Below are 22714 nucleotides of genomic sequence, written 5' to 3'. Positions count from 1 at the left end.
GTGGGCAAGGGGGGCAGCTAGGTGGCGCAGTGGATAGAACACCAGCCCTCGAGTCAGGAGTACCTGAGTTCAAATCTGGCCTCAGACACTTAACACTTACTAGCTGTGTGACCCTGGGCAAGTCACTTAACCCCGATTGCCTCACTAAAAAACAAAAAACAAAAACAAAACAAAAGTGGGCATGGGGCAGCTAGGTGGCGCAGTGGATAAAACACCGGCCCTGGATTCAGGAGGACCTGAGTTCAAATCCGGCCTCAGACACTTGACACTTACTAGCTGTGTGACCCTAGGCAAGTCACTTAACCTTCATTGCCCTGCAAAAAACAAACAAAAAAATGGGCAAAATATGATAGGGAAATCTACCTTTACAGTATACAGATTCACTGAGTAGAAATCTTGAAAAAAGTTTTTTACAAATGGTTGACCTAGGGGGCAGCTAGGTGGCGCACTGGATAGAGCACCAGCCCTGGAGTCAGGAGTACCTGAGTTCAAATCCGGCGTCAGACACTTAACACTTACTAGCTGTGTGACCCTGGGCAAGTCACTTAACCCCAATTGCCTCACTTAAAAAAAAAAAAAAAGACAAATGGTTGACCTATAAAATTAAAGACCCGAAAATGGTTGGACTTACATTTTCTCACTGAGATAGCACTGCTTTACCTATCTTTAATGAATTTAAATGAGAAATAGATCCAGCTCAAGGGCTGGATATTTAAAATGATAGAATTTCTTCTTCCCTCTGGAGAAAAACAAGTCTAATTCCTCTTCTAGAAGGTAGTCTCTTGCTCATAGCTATTATGACCCTGACCTATCTTCAGGTTAAATGTCCCTAGAGCCTTCAACTTACCTACATATTATATGGACTCAAGGCCCTTCACCATTCTGGTTGGCCTCCTCTGGGCAATCTCCAGCTCATCACTGTTCTTCTCAAACTATGGAGCCCAGAACTGATCACAAAACTTGCGACAAATTCAGAGAGATTCTCACCTCCTTTTTCTGGAAAGTATGCCTCTCTGAATGCTATCCAAGATAAGTTTTTTTGACTGCAATGTCTTGTTACTGGTTCATGCTGAACTTCTAAGTCCATAACCCCCCCCTCCCCCATCTTTCTCAAATAACTATCTAGCCATATCTCCCCCATCTTATACTTGAGAAGTTGATTATTTTTTAATCCAAATGTAACTTTTCAGATTCAGCAAAATAGTCTATTATCTTTTTGGATCTTGTTTATATCTTTCTGGATCCTATCACTATGTTAGCTATGCATCCCAGCATGATATCATCTGAAGATATGATGAGCATGCCATTTATGCTTTTATGTATAGGATGAAACACTTTATTACAAACACAAGAAGAGAGTGTTCACTTCTCTTCTAGGTCCCCACCATTTTTACCCTAGTAACTAGTCCCTCCCTATTAGTAATAATCATCTGAAATTCTTTGTGCTTCCTAAACTTTTTGAAGGATAAAAATATCATTAAGGCAAGTCAACAAGGTTAGCTGCTCTTCTTTGAGGATAATAAGAACTCCAACAAATACTTGGTTAACTGAAGTCCCTCGTCACTACATCATGCCTCTCTCTGTGTGATATTTTTTCTAAACTTCTCATCTATTGTGTCTTTCTGTCCAGGTGTTCTGTAGTAGAACCCAATGATAAAATCACTTCTGTTTCTCCCTTAATTGATCTTCACCCAAATGCTGTAATATGCTTCATCCCTCTAGTTTCTAGATTTTCTTACCTAAGCATACCTTTTAAATAAATAGCTCTACCTAACTGTACTCTCTTTGACTAAACAACTTTGTTTTATTTTGGGGACAAGGCATACCTAGCCAGAGCCATATCGAATCACTGGTTTCACATAAACAATTCTCAAAAAGACTTATGAAGTCAAATTTACTTCATGTTAGGATCTCTAATTCCTCTTGCTTTACTGCTTTAAATTTGGGTATTTATGCCCTTTCTTTGGTACTGTCTCAAGTGACCTTCAAATATCTCAAATGCTGCTTTCCTACTTTTACTGCAGCTACACAGGCAACCTTCTCCAAGGATTCTAGTCCCATTCTATTCTTTTTAGGTTAAAGCTCCTTTAATTACATCTGTAAGACACCAGGAAAATGAATTAGTCCATCAATAGCCAGGTACCTCATTCCTATATTTTCAGCTGCGATCCAGAAGTCCAAGTCCCATTCCATACACCAAGTTCCTAGCCAGATGCTCACTTCCCAAATCATTTTTTTTCCTTCTGTATCCCTTGTATTATGGGTAATAATAAGGAAAATAATTATATAACCATGGCAATTAGTTTCTGGTCCAAGGATGGGAAGTAGTTCCTTCTAGCAATTATATCCATATGAATTACACCAGTAGATGAATTCCTCTGTTTGGATTATGATTGTTTAGTATTTTGTACCAAGTATTCTCTTCAAGGGATGAGTTAAACTATATAGCAATTAAGGTCCCTTCCAACCCTGAAAGAACATTTTTAACAGCTTCCTAACTGATTACCTTGACTTCATTTTCTCTTCTTAATTAAGCAAGGAGGTGCAATGAAGAGAGAGAGCACCCCTTTGCAGTTATAATTCAACAAAAGCTTCTGGAAAAAACTTTTAGGTGAAGCAATTTTCATTTCTTAAATTATATGTTGATATTTAAATACACATTACCTTCTTATGAGCAGCTTCCTTCTTTTTCTTGTCGTCCTTTCTCTTTTTCCTTTCTTCCATCAACTGTTCTTCCTCTTCTTTCACTAAATCCCTGAACCACACAGGTTGCAATTAACTTTCCCAAAACATATCAGGGAACACACACATGTTGCATACAGCTTATTTTTACTCCTCTTATGAGGAATAACATGACAAATGGAGCTATTATACTTCCCCTATTTTTGCGACTATATTTCAACAATGCAAAAGAAAACTGTCACCTAAGTGTAAAGCTGTGACACATTATAACTGGTAGTTTTTGGTTTTTACTTGGGGGTGGGGAGAGTTGGAACAGTACAGACCTGTGATTTCATCAGTGTAGGGAACTCTAAGAAAAGAAATCCCTTTTCCCCATGTATTACGATTTATAATGCATTTATAACTAAAAAATTAAGACCTCACTAAGGCACTTAGAAATTAAGTGACTTAAATATTATCACATAGTTACTGTGTTAAATTATCATATAGTTACTGTGTTAAAAGTATTTCTTCCTAGGATAGTCATATAGCAGGGACTGTAACCACACATACATCATACTATATAATAATCTTGATCATTTTATCAGCACGCACTTATTGACACATATAAAACAAATTTATTTCAGTTTCTTGTGATAAAGATATTTGATCCTTCCTACAATCAATTCTACCTATATGAGATAACATCATGGCATACTAGTTAATTTTGTGACCATACTGGTTAATTTTGTGACCATACTTTTGTATAAGTAGGAATATAGTTAACAGGAATGTTTTATGAAAATGCATTGTCAAAACCTAGACAAAAGGAAAACCATTCTTTGCTCTATTCTTTTTTTTTGGGGGGGGGACAGGGCAATGGAGGTTAAGTGACTTGCCAAGGGCCACACAGCTAGTAAGTGTCAAGTGTCTGAGGCCAAATTTGAACTCAGGTCCTTCTGAATCCAGGGTTGGTGCTCTATCCACTGTGCCACCTAGCTGCCCTCTTTGCTCTACTCTTTTCTCTCTATGTACAAATACAGGTCTAAATTATGCCACAATCTGTTACCTCTGAGTTTCTATGCTGCTAGATGGCTTCACTATAGCTACTCATTTGAACATATTTCATATTCATTGACTTCTAAAATTTACCTTTAATTCTTCTTAAAAGCACTACATTACTAAATAGTTCTTACCTGGTGATTTCTTAGTAGTAAACTACCATAATCTCTCTGCTTTCTATCCCAGACATTTCCCTCTAATTCTGGACCTGAGCAATTTACTCATTTAATATACATTTTTTCATACTTATTACACTGAATTGTGCTGGGGTGAATGGAAGAGAAAGGATGTGAAGATGAATAAGACATGATCTTTGCTTGACTATTAAGAAGATGAGTTTATATAATTTGCAATCTTTGATCCTATATTCAACTGCTCTTTTTCAATAGGAAGTTATTTATTTCTGATTCTTTAAAAAAGCAGGCTATACAATGTGGAATGATTAAAATCAAAGCAACTACATACAAGGCTGTTACAATAACATGAGTGTGAAGGGATGAGGACCCTAGAAAAGGCCAGAGGGAATAAAAATTAAATTGAAGAGAAAATTTGCCCCTAGGTACATGACACTATGATAGCATAGTATAATAACTGTTGTTCATGATGACCCTTAAGTTATTAAGGAAAGATTAAGGTATATTCTTTCAGGATCCTGTATGTGAAAAGAAAGAAAAATGTACATATATATTTTAGGAAAACTTCCATTTAAAGCAATTAACTTACAAGGTCTGGATTTAGGTGTGGGGAAATGGGGGGGGTACTCTTTCTGGAGGTAATCTGTGGATTATCTCTAGTTCCACTTTGCCTTCTGGTTCTTCTTTTAAGATTTCTTGAAATTCAATGCAGAGACTTTTTTTTTTTTGGTCATAGCTTTTAGGTAGCCTTAAAATGTTCTTAAATTATTTAATTATTTTTCTCTGGCACCTGTTTTCCAGGTCAGTTTGTTTTTGCCTACAGTTTCTTCTATTTTTTCAATATTTAAATTTTTAGTATTTCTTGTCCCATGGAGTCATAGTCATCTATTTGGCTCATTATAATTTTGATAGGGTTTATTGTTTGGGCAAGTTTTTGCATCTGTGCCTAGCTGTTAATTTCCTTTCCAATTCTTTCCTTCACAGCTCTCATTTCTTTTTCAGTTGTTGTCTTTAGTGTGATGGTGTCAAATTCAAACAAAAATGGAATCCACTAAACTGTATATACAGACCTTTAGAAAATATTAACATAGTCTAAGTTTTTATTATATTTTCATCCATTTTGTCAATATTTCCCAGTTACTTTTTTTGTTTGTTTGTTTTTGGTGAGGCAATTGGGGTTAAGTGACTTGCCCAGGGTCACACAGTTAAGTGTCAAGTGTCTGAGGTCAAATTTGAACTCAGGTCCTCCTGAAACCAGGGCTGGTTGCTCTATCCACTGTGCCACCTAGCTGCTCCTCCAGGTACTTTTAAATTTGATTCAGGCTACATTTGGGAGTGCTACAGGTCCCACCATGCCCCATTGGCCATGTGTTTGATACCTTTGCTCTAGTGCTCTCATTTCATTTATTTTTGTTTGTTTGTTTTAGTGAGGCAATTGGGGTTAAGTGACTTGCCCAGGGTCACACAGCTAGTAAGTGTTAAGTGTCTGAGGCCAGATTTGAACTCAGGTACTCCTGACTCCAGGACTGGTGCTCTATCCACTGTGCCACCTAGCTGCCCCTCTCATTTCATTTATAAAAACATTTTAAACTCTTTAAAAAACAAACTTGCTCCATCTCTTCCAGGAATTCTTGTTGAATCTGTGCCCAAACTGTGTTTTCCTTTGAGGCTTTGCTTGTAGATATTTTAGTGCTATTTGCTTCTTTTAAGTTTGTCTTGAACATACTTGTCATCCCTTGTTTATAATGGTAGAATTCTTTTTTGTTTGTTTGCTTATTCTTCCAGTTTACCCCTTCTTTTGGGCTTTATGTCACTTATGGAAGGAAAGTCTGGGTTGGTCCTGTTGCTCCTTTCTTGGGGTTTTGTACTATTCCAGGGTCCCGAGGACAACAGTCTGGGAACCATTAAGCTTTCAGTATTACCAAAGTAGTTTAATCTAGGAGAAAGTCTGAACGTTGCCCCCCAGATCTGAGTCCAGCAAGTTCCTCACTTTGGTTTGGCTCTGAGCAACAGCAGAATGCTGCAGCACTCAGACTACTTCAGACTGCCCTAGTCAGATTGAGGTTTTGCTATTGTTGAATTGTTTCAATTGTGTCTGACTGGTTGATACCCCATTTGGGGGTTTTCTTGGTAAAAATACTGAAGTAGTTTATCATTTCCTTCTCCAGCTCATTTTACAGATGAGAAACTGAGGCAAACAGTATTTAGTGACTTGCCCAGGGACACACAGTAAACAAGAGACTGGATTTGAACTCAGGTCTTCCTAACTCCAGGCTCAGTGCTCTATCCACAGAGCCACCTAGCTGCCGCCAAAACCCATTCACCCCAAATAGGACCCAAACCCACAATCCCTAGCTTAGGGGGCCTGTAAATGTCTGAGACTAGATTTGAACTCAGGAAGATGAGTCTTACTGACTCCAAGCCTGGTACTCTATCCACTGTGCCACCTAGCTGGATGGAAGCTAGAACTGAGACTGACCTGATCCTGGTGTCCAAGCTACACTACTAGGGCTTTCTTCTAAACTTGCTCCTTCCTCTGTGCACAGAAATTATCCTATTACAAAATCCCTGGGTGTAAGTCCCCTTCTCAACATGCACTAGATCTGTGACCCTGAACTGAGTAATAAGCAACTTATCTACCAGTTGGCACCTACTCCAACTTCTTGTGGGAAGTCACAGTACCCCTTATGGTTCTGAGACTTCTTGGTCTGGTGTATGTGCTCTCTGCACATGGCATGCTACTAGTCAGACCCTGTTACCAGTATTCAAAAACCTCTCTGTCTCCTTATTCCAACCTGGCCTGGAAAAACGACTCACAGTTTGTATCTTGCCCCTCTCATCAAGATTCTATCTGGTCCATTTTCTAGATCTGTTTGGAGAGTTTGGGTTTTGTTTTGTGTTTGGGAGAGAGGAGGAGGCTTGGCTATACTTCTTCCTGCTAGTCCTATCTCTCCACCTCAATTAATGGATCAGAACTCTTTACTCTTGCTTGCCTCTTGTAGGCTATCTTGCACTGACTATCTTTGAGGGGCCCCTTTTTCTTTTGTTGGTAGACTTCTGGATGATTTTCTGTGGAGTTCTGGGGTGAAAGAAGTCATTTACAGCAGTTTCTCACTGGATTTATTGATCATCATCCAACCCACTGCAGATGTCAGTCTTTTGTTGGAGTGAGTATGTGGGAAGTGCATGTTCTACTGGAAGTCAATTGTCCTTATTATTCAATAATCCTTTTATTCATCCCTCATTGATCAACTAGGGATATGCCACAATAGTTGTTTGAGATGTTACTAAGTATTCATTGCTATGCTTTTCCCATTTTGGACAAGTATCAACAGTCATATGAAAAAAATGCTCCAAATTACTAATGACAAGAGAAATACAAATTAAAGCAAATCTGAGGTTCTACCTCACGTTCATCAATCAGACTGGTAAAAGTGACGAAGAGAATCTCAACTTGTAAACCATATACATTGTGCCTACTTATGAGAATCATCCCCGTGCAAATCAAAGGCACCCTTAATGAGAACATCAGCAGGAAAAGAGTAGGCTTTAAGAAGCATTATTCCATAGCTGACCAGATCTTTATTAACCTACTGTGCTTATTATCTCATTATAAAAATGCATTTGATTTGGTTTAGCAAAACACCATTTTAAAGGCCCTTTTTACCACAAGGTATCACCCATCTAAACATTAAAATCATTCAAGTTTCCTTGAAAAGTATTGTTTAAGAACCACATTCAATAACCTTAGAGGCAAAAAATATGGATATATGCTTACCGAACATGTCCACTACTGTGATGTAGGATCATGGTCTAGAAGGGACCTCAGAGATGTAATCTTTACCAACCCCCTCTTTTTTTACAAATGAGGAAACTAAAGCCCAGGAATGAGATGATTTTGCTGAGTGTCAAAGATGAATCTGAACTCGAGTCTTTCTCTTCTTATACAGTACCTCTGGACAGAACCAGGAGAACCAGATACAATGATAACGTGCTATTTACTTAAGGCCAAGGAAGACAAAGAGATTCTTGGAAGAAATTCATAACACTTTTAAGGATTTGGAACGACAATCCACATGAGAAAAACAAAGCCTCAAGAATGGCTATTCTCTAGATCATAACTTATAACTGGATAAAAACCAATAGCATTTATCATTCAGTAGGTATATCTGCAGATAAAATACAAATAGACTACAAGATGAGCCCAGACTTAAACAGAAGAGCAGGCTGCACTGCCTTTCAAAAATTACAAAGTTCTTTTAAAGACCCCAAACTTCTTCAGAAACAAAAGCCTATCTTCTTTTGTTTTTTGGTGGGGGAATGAGGGTTGTGACTTGCCCAGGGTCACACAGCTACTAAGTGTCAAGTGGGGCTGAATTTGAACCTAGGTCCTCCTTAATCCAGGGCTGGTGCTTTATCCACTGCACCATCTAGTTGCCCCCAAGACTTTCTTTTTTAATAGCAATATTCTACCACTCTCATAGTATAGCTGTGAGACATGAATAAATATGAGAAAAATAAAAAATGAACAATGAAGAAGGGAATGGTGAGTATGAATAGACCGAAAGATATAACAAATAAGGAACTTAACAAGGAAACACATGGGGCGGCTAGGTGGCGCAGTGGATAAAGCACCGGCCCTGGATTCAGGAGTTCCTGAGTTCAAATCCGACCTCAGACACTTGACACTTACTAGCTGCGTGACCCTGAGCAAGTCACTTAACCCCCCATTGCCCCGTTAAAAACAACAACAACAACAACAACAACCCCCCCCCCCAAGGAAACACATGCTAAGAAAGGAAGATAGGCTGGCTATTTGACAAGAGGTGATGTGGTAAGTAGAAAGTGGTCCACTGGTACCCTCACAATGTTAGGACAAAGTGTAGAATAAAGGAAGGCCTAGAACATGAGGATTACCCATAGCAAACATGAACAAGAGTCACATAGGATAGACAGGCAAAGCTGGGCTACTGTCTGCATCATTGGAGGGAACATCCAAATAAATGAAATCACCCATTTACTTCATTATTTGAAAGAAGGCCTCTATTTGTTCCCTTAGTGTCCTTGGAGTCCTTCCTGACTCCTGAGGAACTTTGCTTCCCTAATGCTATCCTTTGCTAATGGTTCTTTCCCTTTCTTAATTCAAACATATATTGGTCTCCCTCAACCTGAAAAAAAAAAATCCTTCACTTTAACTTTAGTGATCCTTCTAGCTACCAGTCTACTTTCATCTTTCCTTCTACTGATAAGACTTTCTGAAGGAGTCTATTCCTGCAACCTTCATTTTTAATTCTGTACAGCCACTTTCTTTTTGCCCCATACACATATTACCTTTTCTTTGCTTTAAAAATAACATTTTTGGGGGGCGGCTAGGTGGCGCAGTGGATAAAGCACCTGCCCTGGATTCAGGAGTACCTGAGTTCAAATCCGGTCTCAGACACTTGACACTTACTAGCTGTGTGACCCTGGGCAAGTCACTTAACCCCCATTGCCCCGCAAAAAAAACCCCCCACAAAAAAACCCCCACATTTTTCTTTTTACAGTTCTAACCCACCTCCCAATAGAAAAGTCAAGAAAAACAAAGCCCATCACAAATATGTATAGTTACATAAAATTTTATGTAATCAAAATTATTTTACCATTTGTGACCTCTTGTTAGGAACTCTTCCCCAATCGAATGATCCACTAATTTGCTTTTGATATCACCCTTCATATATAAATCATGTACCCATTTGGAGTTTTATAATTGGAGATGTTGGTCTACACCTAGTTTCTCCCAGGCTGTTTGCCAGTTTTCCCAACAGTTTTTGTTAAATAGTACTTACCCCAACTGTTGGGATTTGCCAAACACTATGTTACTGTGCTAATTTGTTTCAGTGTATTGTGTACTTAATCAACATTTCTATTTCTTATACCCAGCACCAAACTGTTTTGATGATTATGGCTTTGTAGTACAGTTTGCCTGCTAGGTCCTTTTATTTCTTTTTTTTCCCCATTGACTCCATTGATATTCTTAACCTTTTGTTCCTCCAGATGAATTGCTATTATATTTTCCATCTTTATAAAATAGTCTTTTGGTAATTTGGTAATGAATAAATTAATATGGATAATATTGTCATTTATATTTGCTTAGCCTTATCAGGAACAATTAATATTTCTCTAACTATTTAGATTTCTATTTGTGTGAAGTGTTTTGTAATTGTGTTCATAAAATTCCTATTTGTGTCTTGACAGGTGAACTCCCACATATTTTATATTGTCTACAGTTATTTTATTTTATTTTATTTATTTGTTTGTTTGTTTTTGAGGGGCAATGAGGGTTAAGTGACTTGCCCAGGGTCACACAGCTAGTAAGTGTCAAGTGTCTGAGGCTGGATTTGAACTCAGGTCCTCCTAAATCCAAGGCCAGTGCTTTATCCACTGTGCCACCTAGCTGCCCCTTACAGTTATTTTAAATGAAAATTTTCTATCTCTTCCTGATAGATTTTATTGGTGACATACAAAACTGCTAATGCTTTTTGTGAGTTTATGTCCTGCAACTTCGTCAGTTGTTTCAAAAAGTCAGTTTTGTCTGTTCTTTGCCTATGCTTATTCGTTTATTGTTATTGCTAGCATTCCTAGTACAATATTGAATAGTAATGGTGATAATAGAAATCTGGCTTCACTCCTGATCTTACTGGAAAGGCTACTTACTAGCTTGTCCTTATTACAGATAATGCTATTGATTTTAGATTGATACTACCCATCTCTTTAAGGAAAACTCCATTTAGTCCTATGCTTTCTAGTGTATGGCTTTAAAAAATGGAAATGGGTATTGTATTGTCAAGTTTTTTCCTGCATCTGTTGAAACAATCATGATTTTTTTGTTGTTCTTGTTATTAATATGGTCACTTATGTCTATATGAAACTAGCCCTGCACTGCTAAAACAAAACCAGCCTGGTTATAAATTGTGTATGTTGCTATAATCTCCTTGCTAGTATTTTATTAAAAATTTTTGCGTTGACATTCATTAGGGAAATCAGTCTATAGTTTTGTTTCTGTTTTGACTTTCCTTGGTTTAGATATGAAGACTCTATTTGTATCATAGAAGGAATTTGGTAGTATCCCCTCTTTACCTATTTTTTCCCCAAATACTTTATGTTGTAATGGAATTAATTGTTCTTTAACTATTTCATAGAATTTGCTTCCACATTCATCGGGTCCTAGGATTTTTTTTCTTCTGTGAGTTCATTTATGTCTTGTTCAATTTCTTTTTTCTAAGATAGGGTTATTTAAATTTCTTATTTCCTGTTCTGTTAATCTGGGCAATTTATATTTGCATAAATATCCATCCATTTCATTTAGATTGTCGGCTTTATTAGGATATAGTTGGGTGAAATAGCTCCTAATAATTGCTGTTATTTCTTCTTTACCGGTTATGAATTCACTTTTTTCATTTTCGATATTAGTAATTTGGTTTTCTTATTTCTTTTTTTAAACAAAGTAGTTACTCAATAAACTCCAATGGCCCCTGTTGCCTTCAGAATATAAAATCCTATTTGATGTTCAAAGCCCTTCATAACTTAGGCCCTCCAACCTTTCCAACGTTCTTACACCTTACTCTTTGACAAGCAAGTTGTCTTTAATCCAGTGACACTGGCTTCTTTGCAGCTGGGGGGAGGGGGGGGAAGAGTAGTTTTTCTCTTGGCCCTGGATATTTTCTTTGGCTATCTCCCATACATGGAGTGCTTTCCCTCCTTATCTCTGCCCTCAAGGAGCTCTACATACCCTGGAGAAGTAGGTCAGATCCTTCAATTCTCAATGTGTAGATTTCCTTTCCTTTGGGATAGTTCTGAGAACTCCTTCCCAGGAAAGGCTAGAGGACCAAAGGTTTGTATTGCTGGGAGGCATCTTGCTTTCTATTTTCTACTTGCTTTCTACTAGCATGGGTGGGGGTAACTTGCTATTTAACTATTGTGGGTACATATATATTCATTTACCTGAAAGAAAGCAGATCATTTAGTTGATTTGGTGGTAATTCTGAATCACTGGATGAAGGTGAGGGATAGTTCTTATTTAGCTACCGTAGAAGAAGGGATCAGTCACTCCATAGTGGGTAAAGATTTTGTATTATTCCCTTGATATAGTTCTCGGGGGTGTGGGATGGGGTGTCTTGGCAGGTGGGCCAGGAAATACTGAATAAGTGATGGTACACGAAGAGTCTTAATATCAAATTAGATCCTGTAATAGGCTACATGCAAGAGGCTTATGACCTCTTAGCCATTTTACTACAGATGATGCAGGATGAAAAACTGTTGACTGTGCCAGAAGGGTGCATGCAGAGGTCCTGAATTTCCTGGAGCTGCTCCTGCTGAAATCTGTGACTATACTGGAGGTGGTGTCATCTGCATTGTGGCTCTGATGTTCTTGGTGCTGTTCTAGTTCAGTGCCACCATTTCGCATTAGGAGATCTACTGTGAACTTTGAAGATGTGGCATCACCCATCACATGGACCAGAATGTGAGACTTAAGAGACTTAGTCTTTCTGAAGGAAGAAGGAAAAGCTTAGGATTTCTAGTTTTTGTCTTTTGCCACATTTTTGTTTTGTTTATTTCTGTTCTCTCTTTCCCTTTAGTCTCCCATGCCAAGAGAACTAGCTAGTAAAATACTTGAGACTTGGTCCTTCTGAAGCAGGGAAGAAAAACTTAGGTTATTCTCCACATTTCAATTCTCCCCTGCCTCTCCCCTTTAGGTACTGGCTATGCTGCGAGGACTGTTCTGTAAAATACTTAAAACTTGGTCCTTCCAAGGGGGGAAAGAAAGGCCTAGACTCAATAATTTCATACTGTTTTTGTGTTTTTCCCTCTTCCCCCTTTTCTCTCCCTTAATATTACCTAGACAGGATTGTCCAGTCATTTAAATAGTGGAAAAGACGAACATTTTCCTGATGCAGCTTTCTGATCTCAGTTATGTGTTATCTGGGCCTCTCATACTTGTTGTGTGCATATCCTGATGACTTACTGAGCAGACTGTTTCAAGATAGAGAGGGGCTGTCCAGAGAAGCTAAGTACCACTGTATCCTTGTTGTATATCCTTGTTGTGTTAGGGTTCCCTTCCCTTTTAAATGTACTGGGCTTTATGAATGCTTTGTTTTGTTCCAACATCAAGTTGGAACATAACAGGGTACTAGTTTTAGTTTGAACCATAGCGAAACAGGCATAATAAATGGATCAACAGACCCCTCCCCAGTCAGTCCAAAGCCCCTGAATACAGAGTGAGACAGATTTTAACGTATTAAAAACAATCAAATTAGACCACTTAATTAAAAGAAAACAGTTACTCAGAATATAAAACCAGACAATCTGATTCCTAATTGGAAGAAAGATTAGGGATTTTCCAAGTTGTGAAGGGAAAAGCAAATGGGTGCAATTCCCTGTAATCAGAAGAGGTATTCCACTCCTCCCAAGTGTATGTATGCAATGAAAGGAACATGGAAAAAAAGGAAAGGAACATGGAAACAACTGATTGACCAGTACAGGGCTAGTTTTCATTTTGTTTTGTTTTTGTGAGGCAATGAGGGTTAAATGATTTGCCCAGAGTGTCCCAGCTAATAAGTGTCAAGTGTTCTGAGACTGGATTTGAACTCAGGTCCTTCTGAATCCAGGGCTGATGCTTTAACCACTGTGCCACCTAGCTGCCCCCAGGGCTAGTTTTCAGATAAAAAATATGGACTGCTTGAGACGTATAATTGTAAGAAAACTCTTTGTATCGATCTCTGGATCTGATTGGGTCAGAATAACCCATGTCCTTAGTTAAGGGTCTCTAAGCAACAGATAGAGGTGGTCCAGCTTCCCAGACATGCAGGGCTAGGTTCAAACAATGCAATAGTTTTCTCACAATTTCTGTAATTGAATAAAATCTTCTCACAAGACAGAAACTGTATTAGGCCCATAACTGAATAGAAAGGGAACTGAGCTAGATTCAGAATGGAGTCACAAGATGGAGTCAGTGTGGTTCATTCAATCACCACAGTGCTATTTATAGCTGAGCAACAGATATAATCCTTTCTATTCCCATTCAATATCCTCCAGAGGTCCATTACAGCAAATTTTTCTAATATTCAATTCATCTCCTTAACTTCTTTTGTGGTTAGATTTATCTAGGTCTGAGAGGAGTAATTTGAGGTTACGCACTATTCTAATTTTATTATTTCCTTCTGTAACTCATTTAATTTTCTTTTAAGAATTTAGATGCTATGACATATGGTATATATATGTTTAGTATTTATAGTAATTGTCTATGGTATCTTTTAGCAAAATTTAGTTTATCTCTTAAATTAGGTCTATTTTTGCTTTTGTTTTGTCTGAGATCATGACTGCTATTCCTGCCTTTTTTACTTTAGCTGAAGAATAAAAGATTTTGCTCTATCCCTTTATTTTAACTGTGTATATTTTTCTGTTTCAAGTATGTTTCTTGTTGAATATGCTGTTGAATTCTGGCTTCTAATCCATTCTGCTATCCTCTTTCATTTCATGCGTGAGTTCATCCCATTCCCAATATGATCTTCTATTTTTCTTTCTTTTTTCTTCCCTGTCCCCACTTTGAGAGTTTTACTTGTGACTACGGCCTCCTTTTAATCCACCTTCCCTCTCATTTCCTACCTCCTTTCCCGTAATCCCTTCTCCTTCTACTGCCCTGACTGCATGTGTATATGTATTCTTCCCCCTTTTAACCAGTTCAGATGAGAGCAAAGATGAGTGTCCCTCAGTGACTCAACTACAGCCTTTATTGTATAAAACTCTTTCTTGCCCATCCCATTTATGTGAGATAATTTTCCTCATTCTTCCTTTCTTCCCTCCTCTCTGGATGTATTCCACTTCTACAACTTTCCATTTTTCTTCTGATCTCATCCAAACATAATGAATCACGCTGAGGCTGGCCCTCTGTCCAATTAAACTCCCTCTAAAACCCTGATGATTATAAAGTTCTGAGGGGTTACATTAATCATGGCTGTTTCCATCTGTGTGCTGGAATGTAAAAACATCAATTATAAGGTCTGCACCTATTCTCTAAATCCATCACTTGTTTTTTCATTTACTGTGTTATTTTATTTTTATGTACTCAGTTTCTGCTTATTTCACTCTACATAACATCATATAAAGCTTTCCATGCTTCTCTAAATTCCTAGTAGTTGCCATTTTTTTACTCCACAATATTATTCTATTACATTTTATGCTTTAGTTTTTCCCCTAGTATTCCCAGGTATGGGAGGTAATCATTTTGTTTCCAGCTCTTTGCCACCACAGAGATCGCTGCTATGAAATTCTGTGTTTGTACTGGATCTTTTTTTTTTAAATGTCCAATACTGGGATTGCTGGGTCAAAGAGTATGAATAGATAAGTCATCTTGGTGGGAATTATTTTAGAATTAGCACTCATAAATTGTGGTTCTAATCTAATCCAACCACTTAATTACACCTATGAAGGCTCAGTGTTAGACATTAGGCAAATAAAAATAAAACAAAACAAAAATTCCCCTGCCCTCAAGGTGCTTTTATTATTTAGTATGAAATATGAGCAATACAAAGCATTCCATTATCAGGAAGGAGAGAGCACTAGCAACTAGAGATGAGAGAGATCAGAAAATGGCAACTGAACTGTACTCTGAGGAAATTATTCTACAAGGGATAGATGAGGAGAAAGTACATTCTAGAGTCCCAGGACCCATAAAGCTGAATCTGAGATTCATTTGAATTTAATACGCACTGCCATCACAGGAACTTCCTCTATGCAAAGAACTTTTCCCAAGGAAAAATGTGAGAACATTACTGAAAAGGTCATCCTTTGCCAAATCATATTCAGGGACCAAAATTTAAATTTATATAGAAACTATTAAAAGACAATCCCCTTATGTTTAAATGTCTGATTTTACTTCAAAACCTTCCAAATTTAATCCAACCAAATTTATATCAAGTATTCAAAAAGCCAATTTTTTATCTTGAATAATCTAGAATAAATTTTACTTTCAATGAAATCTTAATTTTTTTATTGGATTGAAAAAAAAGGGGGGTGGCTAGGTGGCGCAGTGGATAAAGCACCGGCCCTGGATTCAGGAGTACCTGAGTTCAAATCCAGCCTCAGACACTTGACACTTGACACACAGACACAGCTGTGTGACCCTGGGCAAGTCACTTAACCCCCATTGCCCCGCAAAAAAAATTAAATTAAATTAAACATTTTTATTTATAGTTTGGGGTTCCAATTTTTATCCTCTCTCTCCTTCTCCTCCCTCCTCCCTGAGGCAGCAAACAATCATATATGGGCTATACATGTATGGAAACCTTAATTCTTTTTACCCATATTGAATAAAAACACGAATTCTCAAAAACAATTAAGAGTCTGAAAAGTTATATTTGGTTTTAGCTTGCAGATGCTCGCTACTCTTTTTGTTCATTTCAACCCCTGATGATCCTAGTATCATTTCTCAGTTTGCAGGTTATACAGGTAAGGAAGATGACAATGTTAGAACTCTCTACTTTTCCAGCCCTTCCTTCCCCAGTGTATTCTAAAGCAAAGACAAACTTTCCAGGGTATGACTACTTCCAAAAAACAAAAGATCAGAATCAATCAGTAATCATTAATTAAGCACATACTATGTGCCAAAGCACTTTGCTAAGAAAACAAGATGACCTACCTGCCTGGCATCACAAAGAAGTTCCTGAGATTCATGAAAAAATAATAAGAATGTCACTGCTTTAGACAAAATATGAATTCACATGTTAAATTTATTGTATGCTTTTAAAAAAGTAAGCTGTCTGTAGAAATTCTTGATTTCATATACAATTCTTTTTTCTTTGCATATACAAACATTCATGTGAATCAGTTTATCACGTACCAAAAAATAGAATTACATATAAAGGAAATTTTAAAAATACAAAATTTCCTACCAACCATAAAACTGCAGAAGGAAAGAGATAGTATATTCTGAAAAGCAACAAAATTTAAGATGAAATCCAAAATGCTACCCTGCTGTGGGGGAGAAATTTCCTAGTTCTTTCCCCTTGCAAGTTCGGATAGTTTCTCTTTTAAAGGTATTTAAAGTATCCCTGACACTTGATTGGTTCAGGAGACTGGAGGCTCAGCTATTGACATCACCTCCTGGTCACCTGGGTAAAAAGTCAAGAAGAGCTCTAGGTGCTTGTCTGGTGGGAAAAGATGGGCAACAAAGGCAATGGAGCTTTACTCAGCTTAATCAATGAGTTGTATTCAACACAAATCATGTTGAATATCCTGGTTATGGCTAATATATCTCCTTTTGTTAACTGTTGAAGGGCATAAAAGTGTCTCATTTTGTTCCAATATCTTACATAAACTACCAGGGGAATGGCCTGAGTCAGGGCCAGACCAGAATATCTGCAAACCTAAGCCCCTAACCTTTGACAAGAATTGATAATTGAGAGGCATTTTGATCAACTGAAGCACTTAAAAAAAAAAAAGCCCCTAAAACAAAAGTGAGCAGAATATTTGACTGGCCAAAAACCAAAACACCACAAATGCAAGGTAAGTAAATACTACTATCAAGGAAATATTTTTTTGGTGAGGGAAGGAGAAAAAGGAGGAAAGAAGAGCCTTCTGGAGTAGAGGGGAGGAGGGAAGAAAAGAGTATTGCCATAGGAGAAGAGGTAGGTTTAATCAAGATAAATTTAATCTTTGAGAAATTATTGCACTAGGAAGCCACCTTTCTCAGTCTTGTCCCTACATGAGAAGCATCCTGGTCCAGAAGATGTGTGAGTTCCTAAAGGCAGCAGGCATACAAAATAGGGAGTGGGGTGACACAGATAGACCCCCACACAATGAGATAACAAAGTACTTGGAAATAATCATGAGCAAAGTGTAACAATTGGAATGACGCCACCTGCTGGAGACTTACTGTAGAAGAGTACCACCCATGAAGCGAAGGTCTTTGAGGGCAAGACCAGGAGTCTTTTCTTTGGCGTCAGGAAGTGACACGGGCTAGTGGGAGGAGGAAGGAAGAGACGGGTGGTCTCACGCTCTTTCCTTTGGACTCTGGTGGAGAGCGGAGCTAGAAATGTGCTCTCCCTTTAATAGATAGGAATCTAGGCCTTTCTTCTCTCTTTATCAAATTCTTATTCTCCTTAATAAATGCTTAAAAGTCTAACTCTTGCTAAAGCTTATAATTTATTGGCAACCACTCACTAGATATTTTAGACAGTTTAGCTAGAATTTTAGCCCTTAACAAAAGGCAGGAGACAGAACTGAACCAAAAAGTAATTTCTACCAAGCAGTCTTGTTTCTCTATCATTACTTCCTTCACAAATGGATATTCTTGAAAAGTAAGACATGGTAGAAAAATGGGATGTGGCAACAAGACTTGTATAGGCAAAACAAAGAAACTGGTGATAAGAGGTAGTTTAATCTCAGTACTTCAGACGTTTCAACCCAACAGGAAAACAGAAATTTGAAGAGTAAAATAAAGGTATAGTTTAATGATCAGAGAATAAGTGGGGAAAAAACCCCACTTCTTAAAGTATACAAACATGAGCCTATTATCATCTATTAAAATATTATATTCTTCTTCCTCTAAGAAGACCAACTCAGTATCAAAAGGGTCCTTTTCCAATAGTGGAGATAGATGTGATTTTTACCTTATGCAATCAACGGAGCAGTATCTATAGCCTTGGAATAAGGTAAAGATGCCAAACAATGAAGAGCAAACTCAGGATCTTAGTTACTAAAATAATACTAATGATGTCAAATAGATAATTAACCACAGACCAATGAAAAAAAGATAACTTCATCTCAATAGACTATAATTCTTATCAATACCAATACAGCAACTATACTGAGGGGTAAAAAACCACTGCCCTCCACCCCAAAAAAGTCAACAACAAGAAAGGTAGAATTTCAAAAATCTGAGAAAATGAACAAAAAAGCAAACTCACTTTGTTGTTTATCAGTGTCTGGTATATATTAATTTTAGGTTTTATATGTTAATTAAAAATTTTTTTCATGTTTGCTTTTTTGATGCCTGAATTTATTTTTAAAAATTTTGGGGGGCAGCTAGATGGCACAGTGGTTAAAGTACCGGCCCTGGATTCAGGAGTACCTGAGTTCAAATCCGGTCTCAGACACTTGACACCTACTAGCTGTGTGACCCTGGGCAAGTCACTTAACCCCCACTGCTTGGAAAAAAAAAACCCCACAGAAAAAAAAAATTGGGAATAAAAACACAGCATATGCCTTCCTTCAAAACTATTTATTGCTGTACCCTGTTTTAAGAAAACTCAACAAAGTTTACTGAATATATTTGATTATTTATATCAATTCAATTTGCTATCCTCCCTCCCACCAATAACCCAAGCTTAAAATCTGAAAGCCATCTTTGACGATGCACCTTCCCATACCAGCCCCTTCAAACAGTTAGCAAGTCCTATTGATTCTTATTGTCTTCAACATTTGTTTTTATAAGATTTTGAGTTCCAAATTCTTCTCCTTCCATGACAGAAAAAAATCTGTAATAGGTTATATATGTACAATCACATTAAACATATTTCTGCATTAGTCATGCTGTGAAAGAATAATCAGAATAAAGGGGGAAAACCTCAAAAAAGAAAAAAAAAGTAGAAACAGTATGGTTCAATCTGCATTCAGATTCCACAGTTCTTTTTTCTGGATGTGGAGAGCATTTCCCCTCATGAGTCCTTTGGAATTGTCTTGGATCACTGTATTGCTGAGAAGAGCTAAGTCTATCACAGCTGATCACACAATGTTGCTGTTACTGTGTACAATGTTCTCCTGGTTCTGCTCACTTCACTCAGCATCAGTGCACTTAAGTCTTTCCAGGTTTTTCTGAATCTGCCTGCTCATCATTGCTTATAGCACAACAGTATTCCATTACATTCATTCATCACAACTCTGATTCTTATTGTCACAATCTCTCTCACATCTCTTCTATTTTTCTCACTTATAGCTGTAGATTTTCCTCTCAGATTATTATTACTTCCCACCAGGACTATTGTATTACTCTCCTAACTGGTATCCTTGCTTCAAAGGTATCCCTTCACCAATGTCTTTCACACAGTTGCTCAAAATCATCTTAAACCAGAGGTTTGATCATTCCATGTTTGCCAGGAGAAAAAACTTTAATGGCTTTTTATTACCTCAAGAATAAAATATAAACTCTTTAGCTTTGCTTGGACAGAGACAATGACATGAGAGCCACATGTGGCCCCAACCTATTTTTTTCAGATTTCACATTCCTTCTCACTTGATCTATATTCTAGCCAAACTGGAACACTAATAGTTCCCTGATTCTTATTCTGACCTTTCCCATCCAATCCCCTTCATCCATATCTGTTAAAATCCTTTATTCTTTCAAGCTGGTGCCTTCATAAAGCCTTCCCAGCTCCATTATATACTAGCTGAAAATTATCCTCCTCTTCAAACTTTGAAGTGCATTTTGGATCTCTCCTTTGCCCCTATCATGAGACAGCCAGGTAGCACAATGGACAGCATCCTTGGCTTGGAGTCCAGAAGACCTAACTTCAAATTCTGAGTCAGACACTAGCTCCATGACCCTGAGTAAGTCACTCACCTCTCAGCTTCACTTCCCTCATCCATAAAGTGAGATTGTATTTGATGGCTTCTAAATTGCCTTCCAACTTTAAAATCTATCATCTATATATACTATGATTTGTTTCGCACTTATGAATATGTCATATCCCTCATTTCACAATAAGCTCCTTGATAATATGGACTATCTTTTTTTTTAATCTTTGTATCTCCAGTACCTAGAGCACATATTAGGTTTTTAATGTTTGTTGAAGTGAATAAGTATTTACACAGTGACAGCTGTTTACCAGATCAAATGAGATAACAAATACTAAGCTCTGCAAAGCTTAAAGCACTATGTAAATGCCAGCTATCATTACCAGTGCATTCTTCATTTTACTATAAGTTTTCTTTAAATCATGCTATTTGCCTAGTATAATTAAGATAGGGTTTAAATTTACAAAAATTCACTTAACATAACCTTCTGAGAACATATCTACCATACATATGTATATATATTTTGCATATTTCCCTTCCTCACTGACTATTCTACAATGAAGTTAAATCAAATCCACTAGATGGGGCTAGATGATTTATAAAAACCCACCAACAGGTACTTCATTTAATTCTCAACCTCTGCTGGAATTCAGCTGCCTCACAATTTTACTAGGTTTTTAAATGACACTAAAACGTGACATTTTAATGAATTTTTGTTACATATCATAGGCAGAAACAGAATAGAATCACCGGCAGATGGGGAAAAGGAAAAAGGAAGACAAATCCTCAAAGATGAAAATACCTAAGTGGCATGGAGATCTTGACCTGTCAAGATAAGGCAAAAAGCTCACCTATTTAGGGGGAGAGGAAAGAAGGAAGAGACTGGGACACGGGACCACAAGTAGAGCCCAAGGTTCTAGTAGAACAGGGATAAGGATGATAGCTGGAAGGCAGATAACATATCTTGGATGGTTGACGTCAATGTTACATAGTTGTCGTTGAAACTATGCCTGAACAAAAACTCCTCTCTTAAATATATTTCGATATATTTAACAAATGTTCATCTTGGAATATTAAAGCTGTATTACTTAATGATTATATCATCTAAACCTACCCTTTCATTTTTTAGATGAGGAAACTGAGGTTCAAAGGGGGAAAACAAATGGCCTAGAAAACTAAGTTATTAAGTAGTAAAATTGGGACTAGAACTAGTCTCCTAATTTAGGATTCAGACCAATCACCCTGCCTCCTTTGTGCATCCCTTAGAGCTGACTGTAACAGGATTTGACCTGCTGCCTATGATGACTGTTGGTAGAACCACTATAAGGTTCTTAAGAAAATTGCAAAAGTAGGGGATGCCTGTCTTTTAGTGCCCTTCGGTCTCCTTTCCACAATCCTCTATCCAATGCTGGGTGCCCAATGCCTACTATCTTTTGGGTCTGCAACTTGATTTTTACTTCTGTTGTTTATTTCATAAATATTCATTTTCCTTACAATACAAAATCAAAATTCACAAAGCTACTAACATATTCAATATGCAACTTTCCTTGGACATTTAAGGATGTTTTCTAAATCACTCTTGTTAATGATCTATGGTTATACTGAGTAGTATATGATTTTCTGAACCACTGAAAAAATTTAAATGCCTTTAAATTTTAGGTAAGTTTGAGCATCATTTTCACACCACCAATGTTTAAAATAAAAAACAAAAGTTGTTGCCAAAATGCTGAACTTAGCAAACAATAATTAAAACAGAACTCTGGTTTAAATGAAATTGCACATTAGTAAACATGGCTTCAAAATTCAGTAAGATTGGGTAAAAAAAATAGTCAAATTGAGAAAAAGAATTCAATTAAATACATCCATTCTTCACTCTCCCATGAACTTTTGTTTGTTTGTTGTTGGTGGGGTGAAGAGGGTTAAGTGACTTGCCCAGGGTCACACAGCTAGTAAGTGTCAAGTGTCTGAGGCCAAATTTGAACTCAGGTCCCCCTGAATCCAGGGCCAGTGCTTTATCCACTGCGCCACCTAGCTGCCCTCTCTATTACTCTTGAGACAACCCAAGCTGGACCACTCAGAAGAAACAGCTCAACTAATAATTACCTTCCAGGAAGCCAGTGTCTGAAGAACCCAGTCACCCTGGTCAATCAGCAATCAGTCCAGAGCCATTTAATCCAATTATACAGAACTGGTTGTGAGGAGCTATTTAAAACTAAAGGTGGGGGCAGCTAGATGGTGCAGTGGACAGAGCACCAGCGCTGGAGTCAGGAGTACCTGAGTTCAAATCCGGCCTCAGACACTTAATACTT

At 37.6% G+C, this 22714-nt stretch overlaps 1 protein-coding gene across 10 annotated transcripts in view; it reads right to left on the bottom strand.

The window, feature by feature from the left end:
- Positions 1 to 22714, bottom strand: part of TNRC6A (trinucleotide repeat containing adaptor 6A) — a 131798-nt gene that overhangs the window by 96135 nt on the left and 12949 nt on the right. For all 10 annotated transcript variants that reach the window (XM_043978548.1, XM_043978552.1, XM_043978550.1 and 7 more), the window contains exon 3: positions 2665 to 2755. In XM_043978548.1, coding sequence (XP_043834483.1) covers positions 2665 to 2755 — 91 coding nt within the window. The remainder of the gene's footprint in view (positions 1 to 2664; positions 2756 to 22714) is intronic.

Source organism: Dromiciops gliroides, chromosome 1 (assembly GCF_019393635.1).
Source record: "Dromiciops gliroides isolate mDroGli1 chromosome 1, mDroGli1.pri, whole genome shotgun sequence".
Lineage (NCBI taxonomy): Eukaryota > Metazoa > Chordata > Mammalia > Microbiotheria > Microbiotheriidae > Dromiciops > Dromiciops gliroides.
This window is presented reverse-complemented; position numbering and strand designations above follow the sequence as displayed.